Below are 9378 nucleotides of genomic sequence, written 5' to 3' on the forward strand. Positions count from 1 at the left end.
GTTTGTGGATGACGAAAATTATGTCACTAACACTTTAATAAACAATACCAAAAACGGATTTGACAATTTATGCAATTTAAATCAATAATAAAATAAAAATATTTTCTAAATTGTAAATTCAAATTTTTATGACGAGTTTGAATGTACTATGCTAGTAAAAATAAAAGAGACAAGTTGGGAAACCAAAATAAACCTCTCCGTGTCGAGACGCAATTGAGAAGTTTTTCTTAAATAATTAATCAAATATAATTGGTAATATTTTAATCGTCAGTAATTTACCTGAATTTTTGTTAAGTCGTTTTAAGAATCTATATTCCAAAAATCATTATAAACATAGCTATTGTTAATGTTTGAATTCTAGCGTATACCTCTTGAAAGGGAGGGTGAAGTGGAAAATCAAGTAATTTTTTTAATCGATTCTTCTACATATTGTAAGACCAGTACAGTGTGCGTAGTGAAACATTCAGGAAATATCTCCGAATGATTTTCAAATTAAAATTAGGGTGAGATTTTATGGAATAAGGACCTCTGACCAATCACGAAACGCCCTGCCTTCTTGTTAACAAAATTCTCGTGGCAAAGTCCATGTTGAATGAAATTTATCGCGAGATTTGATAAAATTTGCGCGCGATGTGATAATCGTGGCGCGAGATGTAGAGCGTGCGACGGGAATTTTGTTAACAGGAAGGCAGGGCGTTAGGCGGTTGGTCAGAGGTCTTTATTTCAAATTAACGTTAAAATTTGAACCTAATTTGAATTTTGAAATCAAGCGGAGGTATTTCATGAATGTTTCACTTTGCAGACTGATCTTTTAATTAGTGGCAGAATCGATAAAAAAATCACTTGATTTTCCACTTCACCCTCTGAGAATTTTTGGACATTTAGGGTATATAAGGTTATTGAGGTACAATGAATAATTAGAAAACCAGCAATTGCGTGAACCTTTGGTGGAAGCCCTGCCATTGGGAGGCTAGACGTTTCTCGTAACCCTAGCCGATCGTCGCGTACTTCTTAAACCTAACGATGGGAGTAGAAGTCAAAATTTCTTTCTGTGAATTGCGAACGCGGTCCATAAATTGCAAACACGCTTGCTCCAGTTATCTAAGTGCAAACGCGGTGACAGACAGACACGTCCAGTGTAATATCTCTCCGTGACGTCATCGTCACTCGGAGAGACAAAAAAAATCTTTTAAGCTCCACATGATCTCTCGCATATTTCAGAAAATTCTTTGCTATTATTTGTTTTTACAATAAAAGACAACTTAAGGCAGATATGGTTGTTATAAAATCTACATAGATAGGAAACGCTTCCCGTTTACGACACACTTGCTGGTAAAACATAGATGAAAATATATTAAAGGCCGACTTCCATCGAAGAGAGTTCTAGCGAACTGAAAACCGAGCATCGAGACTGACAATGGAGCGACCGTGCCGATTTTCCAATCCCCGCTGGGGTAAAAGATGGAAGGGTTCTCTCTAACTGAAAACCGTGCAATGTGGTTCTAGCGAACTAAAGATACGCAATAGAGAATTTCCATCAGGGGAAAGCAAAAATTCGAGAGGAAATAAATTTAAAATGATTTCTATTGTTCATCTTCAGTTCGCTAGAACCACATTGCACGGCTATCAGTTAGCGAGAACCCTTCCAACTTTTGACCCAGCGGGGCTTCGAAAATCGGCACGGTCGATTCATTGTTAGTCTCAATGCTCGGTTTTCAGTTCGCTAGAACCCTTTTCGTTGGAAGTCGGCCTTTAAGCTTGATTAGAATGCGAACAGCGTTTTGCCAACAAATTTACATTCAAATCTGACTATTGATAAAGGCACTTAAGTACAGAAAACCGACATATTTTTCTGTCCAAGACAGCTGTGGCTGTTAGTTCAGCTCGTCATTTAAATAAAAGATTGTTCCAAGGCTAAAATAGATTGTAATAGTTTTGGAAGAGGTAAAATTTCAACTTAATAGCTCTTTAAAATCAAAACGGCATCTCGACATGTTTCGGCTTCTGGCGTAGAGATGTAAACGGGGATAAATCTCCGAATGCTCTTAAAGAAAGCTTTCATTTACGTTACGGCTTCATCTACTAGTATTTTTAAGTTGAATACTCTCTAACGTTCCACTCTCTAATGCCACTAGAGATTTTAGATTAAATAGAATTGGAATACCTGCCAGAACGATTAAATTTGTAGCGGAGCGGCAGGTAAAAATACTTGACTCTGAAAAAAAAAATAGTTCTTTTTTAAACAGAAGATTGAAGAAGTAAGACAGGATAAAGTTCCTTTCTTAATTGAGATTTTTCATTAATTTTTGAAAATGAAACATAAAGTTAGTTGGTGTCTGTGTCTGTTAGAAATTTTAGTATTGTTAGTCGTAACGCTTTGCGTCGTTTTGAAGATGAAGGATGATTTAAGTGAAACCACGTTGGAAGTGCTACAAGTGGTAAGTGATTTGGCTAAAAAAAATTTTCTGTTTGAACCACCTCACCCAAAATGTTTCATAATAATGTATATTGAACTCTGGTACCTATATCTTCGGTTTTTGAAAAAGAGAATCTCCGTGGTTTGTCTAAATTTTTGTCTTTTTTTTTCATGAAGTCTAAATTACTTTACTATTATCGTTTCGAAATTTATTTAAAATTCCTTCACGAACTTTGGTTTGTTGAAGTAGCCGTTTATTTACAAACCTGGAAAACCTGGAAAAATCAGGGAAATAAATAGTTGACAAAAACCTCAGCGAAAATTCAGAGAAATTTCGAATTTTTAGTAAAATTCAGGGAAATCAGGGAACTTTGCGTCAAACAGGGGCCGAGTAATTAAACAAAATGTTCGTAAACATACCCTCCATAGGATTAACATTACACTTTACTTTGGAGGCTTATAACTCTGGTTATATTAGAGATACGGGGATGTCCTTTGAAATAGTCATATTTGCCCCCCCCCCCCTACTTCGTTAACATTTACTCCATGGGATACTCCATACACGGGAAAAACCTGGAAAATTCAGGGAAGTATATGGGTGAAAAAACCTGGAAATCTCAGGGAAATTTGTTTTCCAAAAGTTGTATGAACCCTGTATAAGTTGAATAACATCACAATGAAAATCAAGCGTAAATAAAACACTAAGATTTTGCGCATAACGAACCAGTCTCTTAGTTTAGATGTAGCATTCTGATAGCAATTGCGCAATTTTCCCCTTCTAATCAATAGATTTCTAGACACGGGGCAAGAACACCTTACTCAGGTTCTTATCCGGATGATCCCAACACAGACTTTCTGTCACAAGGAAAAGGACAATTAACAAAGGTGGGTATTTTAACTGCCACGCTTTAGTAGCGCCTGGTTTTTAATGCAAAAGAAAGATTAGTAATAAATCAATATTCGGTTTACTAATTATCAGGAAGGCGCAATTCAAATGTATGAAATGGGAAAATTGTTACGAAATAGATATGGAAGTTTCCTCGAAAACGACCACAGAAAGGTAAATTGTTATACAGCGTTCAAAAGTACTTTATAAAGCAAGAGTTACTTCAAAACCAAGATTCATCATGTGATTTGAGAAAAGACAATTTATAACTCCTTTGTTTAGGTTCTAGCCCGAAGCTCCTACGTCGCACGCTGCATTCAGAGTGGACAAGCGATGTTCGCATCCATATATCCCACCCAATGGAGTAGTAATACTGATGAGAACAATGAGAACATTATCAACGTCATGCCACCAGTGCCTATTCATGTAGCTGCGCCTCCTTGTGATAGTGTAAGTATCATTCAAGGCCTTGAATTCAATAAAACATGCCATTAAAGGCCGACTTCCATCGAAAAGAGTTCTAGCGAACTGAAAACCGAGCATCGAGACTAACAATGGAGCGACCGTGCCGATTTTCGAAGCCCCTCTGGACAAAAGTTGGAAGGGTTCTATTAGCTAAGTGAAAGCCGTGCAATGTGGTTCTAGCGAACTGAAGATACACAATAGAGAATTTCCTTCAGGGGAAAGCAAAAATTCAAGAGGAAATAAATTTAAAATGATTTCTATTGTTCATCTTCAGTTCGCCAGAACCACATTGCACGGCGGGGCTTCGAACATAGGCAGGGCCGGATTAAGCAATTTTGCACCCGGGGGCCGAGATAGTGGGCGCCCCCTTAAGTCGGAAAAAACGGAACAGAAAATGTCGCTAAGGGGGAATAGTTTAACTCAATGCGCCCCCAACAAGCCTTGCACCCGGGGGCCAGTGCCCCCTCGGCCCCCCCTTTAATCCGACCCTGAACATCGGCACGGTCGCTCCATTGTTAGTCTCGATTCTCGGTTTTCAGTTCGCTAGAACCCTTTTCGCTGGAAGTCGGCCTTTAATTCATCTTGGAACTCGAAGATAATTTTGAGGGACGAAACACTCTCAACTATATATAATTCAAGCCTTGCTTAACTTAAATTAACTTAAATCAACACAAAACGCATCAAAACTATATGGGGAGTTCAGTGTTGAGCTTTCAAAGTTTGCATATAAATAATTCATTCAGCAAAGTCAAAGGTACAACGTGTACACCGATTACGTTGAGTGACTAACCAATTCCTGGCATATTTCTGTTCCGGTGACCTAACCTCGATCGTAATACTTTTATTCAAAAGATGCTCTACCCTGACAAAATCATAGGCATGCTTGATGAACGGGAAACGCTTTTCGGTCAACTTCTACCCAAGGAATTTTTACAGGTTAGTTTTTTAATACATGCAGCCTTCAACTGCACATGCATTTGAGCATTGCATTTGAGTTCTTTTCTTCAAGGGTCTACCGGCCCTGTAGAATAGTGCTTGATGTCTTTCTACAGTCAATTTAACCTTGAAAACCTCGGCGAAGAGAATAAATTGCATAGCAAAAATTACATGTTTAATTCACCGTATCTTTGAACCTCGGATCTAGTCAGGTGATTAGTAGATCGTGCTACGCTCTACCCATACAAGCCAATGAAATAATTATGACGAGATACAAAAATTTGCTTTGAAATGCATTTAATTAAATCCGTATCTTTAATGAAGGCCAAAGGTTCATCAGTACGAGTACTTTCGTTCATTTGATTGAAAACTTGCCACTTTGTGCTACCGTTAAATTTTCAACTGTAAGACCACGTGGCTAGTTTTCTTTATCAAAAACCACACGTAAAGCATTTGAGGTGCAAAGGAATGTTTTTGGGGGGAATCACGGGGGAAATAGCGAGAAGGGGGGACTTTTCGATGGAAGTAGGCCTTTAAGACTGAACATCCAGTATGTGGATCATCCAAAGACGTTAGATATGACTTCAAACCATGTAGGGACTTAGGTGGACTGTTAACTTTGAAGGCTCTACACTGTAAAAAAAGGGGGTCGGAAACGCACCTTTAAAGGTGTTTTCTTCCCCCACAGGAGACGCACCCTTTTAGGTACAAATTCGCACCCCATATTTAGGGTATTTATAAATACCCCCTTGAATGGGGTGTTTTTAAATACCCTAAGGTGTTTAATAAAACCCTTAAAGGAATTTAACTGGACCTCAGAAATTCTGCTTAGGGTGTGAAAAAATACCCTTTCATCTTTTAAGGGTGCGAATCGAAACCAAATATGGTATTTACCTGTACCTGATAAATTCGGTAGGGTGGTTCGAAAAAATACCCTTTCAATTGTTGAGGTGCGAATTGAAACCATTTATGGTATTTATATGTACTGATAAATTCTGTTTGGGGATGCGAAAAATACTTTTCCACCATTATGGGATGGAAATTAAAAACAAATGCATTGGCCTGTACCTAAAAAAATTTCCCTGGGTGCAAGAAATGGCATTTCGGCCATTTACGGGTACTAACAAATATAAAATTTGCTGTGAAAGGTTTAATTATTATCATACATGGTTCTCTTTCTTATAGTAGAAAAATGATGTTCACTGGTGTGAAAAATTTTGGCACTTTAATGTGCCTAAATCGCTACGTAATATATATCACACAAGAAGTAATAAATTAACTTTTACATTAAGTCTTTAATTCGAGGTTCAGAAACGAGTGTTAAAATTCATTATAAATAGTGAAATGACTTAGACCGCGAAATTCAAAACCAAAAACTTTAAATCATTTAAAAATGCACCTAAAACTAGTATACAATCAGAACGTGACATCGCAATTTTTCGGTTTCTTCGTTTTCTGCAATGGAGTACTTCTCAGAGGAAAGTTACGTTCACCATCGGCTTTATTAATCAACCGTTCTATAGCTGTTCTGTGACAAAATGGTGACAAGTCAAAACACTTTCTGTCCATTATCCACGCAATTTGTGGATTTGCCATATTATCCACAGAAGTTGTATTATAACTCTCATATATCCACCACTATGTTCATAAGGAATTAATGAATAGCCATGCCTAAATCTACAAGCAAAAAGAATTAAAAATTAGTTGTTCGTTATTTGATTTAATCTTTTAATCATAAATTAGTCTGATTTATTGTTGATGGGCTCACGGCTTTTATTGAGACGTTGAAAGCTCTCGAAGAAAACTAAGTCAAGAATCAAAATGGTTCACATCCGTATTGGCATCAGGGCTACGGAAGCGTTTCTTCAAATTTCCACGCGGCTAGAAGTAGGCAACCTAAACCCCAGCAAAAAGAACCCAAACTTAAAAAACCTAGCCAAACGTAAACCTAACCTAACCCTAACCAATCGAACCTAACTCTAACCTAATTTAACAAACCATGATCACTATGGATAATTGCGATCTTTTCCCGGTCCAAGCTGTTAAAATGGATGAAACATATCATAAATCAAAGTTTAACTTATAAAAAGTTAGTTAAAATAATTACCTTCTTAAGTGGTTTGATAACAGTGAAACACAGATGCAAGTACACCGACCGTTAAGCCTATTTTGAATTTGAAAATGTATCGCGCCTCGTGAATCTGCGTTCGCGAGCTAAATAAAAGAGTGCAACAGCGCGTGCGCTGTCGTTTGGGGTATAAAAATACACCCTTTTCCCATCAAAACACCCTTCGTGTGTTAAACATTTACTAAGGGTATGATAATACACCTTCAAATTTTTAAAGGGTTTTTATTAACACCTCAGGAGGTGCTAAAACACACCTAAAGGAGTTTTTTGACCAAAAATACCTTTTTAGGTACAGATTCACACCCCCAAAAAACCCTCTTTTTTTACAGTGTAGATAACGTCTTTGGGCCCACATACGGTATGTCAAGCAAGGGTTTATGAACCGTCACAATATTGAAAGCTCTATTAAACTGAACTAAATGCTTACAGACCCTAAAGAAGAATATTTCAAAAATGCTTGGAGTTGAAGATGTTACCAATGATAATATTTTCACTTACGACGACGCTCTGACATCCGAGGTAAACTGTTACTCGATACAGGGATTGAGCAATACGTCAGAACTTTGCTTGCCCAGTCAGTTTCGTACTCCCTCTAGTCTTCTACTTATTATGATCCCCCATCATGTAGATGTAAAAAGGAAGCCCAGCCCTTTTGCGGTTTCCCTATAGCTGACAGGACTTAACCTTTAATCTGATGCTTACAATTAAAATTTATTCTTACAGAAATTCCATTCTTTGATCTTACCATCGTGGTTTGATTCTCTCTTTCCGAATTTACAACAACTTAGTCGCTCGTTCTTCTACACTTTCGCTACCAACGTAACTTTAGCTAAAGCAACTTCTGGTAAATAGCCGTTTAAGAACATATATTAGGCAAATAGAGATGTATTATCGCACGATGTAGAGCGAAATGTAACTCCTTATCTACCTCGCGGTATTCAAAATATGAAACAAAAGCCTAATTGATCGAAATCAAGGAAAGTTAAACTTTCAAACAATTTTTAGGAGAACTTCTAGACGAGATTTTGGATAATTTGCAAACATCCAGAACGACAAAGGGCACCCAAACGGAAATCAACACTTTCTTCTACTTTACGGTAGAGTGAAGTTTTAATTGTCACTTTCATAACCGACTCAGTGACATCTGGCCTATTAAAACCAGATACAGTTTCGTACGGACATTCTAGTATGATGAAAAACATATTGAATACTTTGGTCACCAGTTATTATTTTAACTTTCTCATGATGTCACGGGGTTTAGAAATACTACGAATTTTTCTATTATTTAAACACATCCATGATTCTTTCTTAAAGGCAAACTTCCAGCAAAAAGGGTTCTAGCGAATTGAAAACCGAGCATCAAGTTCAAGACTAACAATGAAGCGACCGTGCCGATTTTCGAAGCCCCGCTGGGTCAAAAGTTGGAAGGGTTCTCGCTAACTGAAAGCCGTGAAATGTGGTTCTAGCGAACTGAAGATGAACAATAGAAATCCTTTTAAATTTATTTCCTCTCGATTTTTTGCTTTCCCCTGAAGGAAATTCTCTATCGCGTATCTTTAGTTCGCTAGAACCACATTGCACGGCTTTCAGTTAGAGAGAACCCTTCCATCTTTTACCCCAGCGGGGATTCGAAGATCGGCACGGTCGCTCCATTGTTAGTCTCGATGCTCGGTTTTCAGTTCGCTAGAACTCTTTTCGCTGCTGGAAGTCGGCCTTTAAAGCATAGCTCGGCTCCAGTGGAGCCCCCACAAGGGGACTTTTCTCCTGAACTCCGGTTATGGCTTGGCAAAGGCTAGTGGGCGGAATTTACACATGCACGTATAAATCCGCCCACAAAGGCCTCTAGCTTCGCCAAGCTAAAACTGGAGTTCGTAAGGAAAGTCAACTTGTAGGGGATCCACTGGAGCCGCTCTATGCTTCTGGGTGATCATTTCTTCATGGCTTGCTCCATTTAATTTGTTTATTTCAGCATGATCTGGTTGTTGGTTGTTTGTTGGGTCTCTTAAACGTGCCCTTAGATTTGCCTCCTTCGTTCGGTGCAACGTTGTTGGTGGAGAAACACCGCCTAAATTCCACAAGCATCGGAGTGAAATTCATCTACTTGGATACTCCCAAATCGGAACCAATAACCTTACAAATACCCGGATGTAATTCCCAAACAAATTTTTGCACCGTGCAAGAATTAAAAGATAATGTTCTCTAAGTACTCGTTGTCAGTCCAATAATACTGAATATTGAAAACAGCTGCCATATCAATAGTAATTTTAAAAATAAAGATATAATATTAATCGCTTTTGGGCTTGATCTTCTTTATCTATAAATGTTTAAATTCCTAACTGACGGAACATGAAAGCCCGCATCGCTTTAAAAAGGAAGCATTGCTTTAGGTTGTATCATTAGTTCATAAGATATGTACCCTAAGTTTGTCACTGGCTACTGAGAGCTTGTCATGAAGTGACGTAGGTGAAACGCCATATAGTCTCGTAAAGCTACGCCTGGTGAGGGGTTAGTAAAGACTAAATAGGAAGTTGGACTGCAAAACCGAGT

General features: G+C 38.0%; 1 protein-coding gene across 4 annotated transcripts; it reads left to right on the forward strand.

Moving 5' to 3' along the window:
* The first annotated feature begins 1770 nt into the window (after positions 1 to 1770).
* Positions 1771 to 9124, forward strand: LOC149713074 (putative acid phosphatase 5). Of its 4 annotated transcripts, none has more exons than XM_089846008.1 (10): positions 1774 to 2258; positions 2394 to 2438; positions 3206 to 3301; positions 3396 to 3476; positions 3585 to 3752; positions 4620 to 4703; positions 7261 to 7350; positions 7555 to 7675; positions 7837 to 7928; positions 8801 to 9124. In XM_089846008.1, exons 2-10 carry the CDS (start codon positions 2394 to 2396, stop codon positions 9032 to 9034), a joined length of 1011 nt encoding a protein of 336 aa, XP_089702134.1. In that variant the 5' UTR covers positions 1774 to 2258; the 3' UTR covers positions 9035 to 9124. The 4 variants fall into 4 exon arrangements, with proteins under 4 accessions (XP_089702140.1, XP_089702134.1, XP_089702126.1 ...); XM_089846000.1 differs by having other exon boundaries at positions 1775 to 2258; positions 2350 to 2438; XM_089845992.1 differs by having other exon boundaries at positions 1775 to 2438.
* Positions 9125 to 9378: the final 254 nt, after the last annotated feature.

The sequence above is a fragment of the Phalangium opilio genome, unplaced genomic scaffold, assembly GCF_054372755.1.
Source record: "Phalangium opilio isolate 3A_F unplaced genomic scaffold, DU_Popi_V2 ptg000009l_1, whole genome shotgun sequence".
In the NCBI taxonomy this organism is placed as follows: Eukaryota; Metazoa; Arthropoda; class Arachnida; order Opiliones; family Phalangiidae; genus Phalangium; species Phalangium opilio.

Excerpts from the sequence above, each read along its gene's own strand:
- LOC149713074 (XM_089845992.1), top strand. The coding sequence starts at position 2,313 with ATGAAACATAAAGTTAGTTGGTGTCTGTGTCTGTTAGAAATTTTAGTA. Across the intron at positions 2,439-3,205 it reads CGTTGGAAGTGCTACAAGTG|ATTTCTAGACACGGGGCAAG; the intron begins GTAAGTGATTTG and ends TCTAATCAATAG. Across the intron at positions 7,676-7,836 it reads TTTAGCTAAAGCAACTTCTG|GAGAACTTCTAGACGAGATT; the intron begins GTAAATAGCCGT and ends AACAATTTTTAG.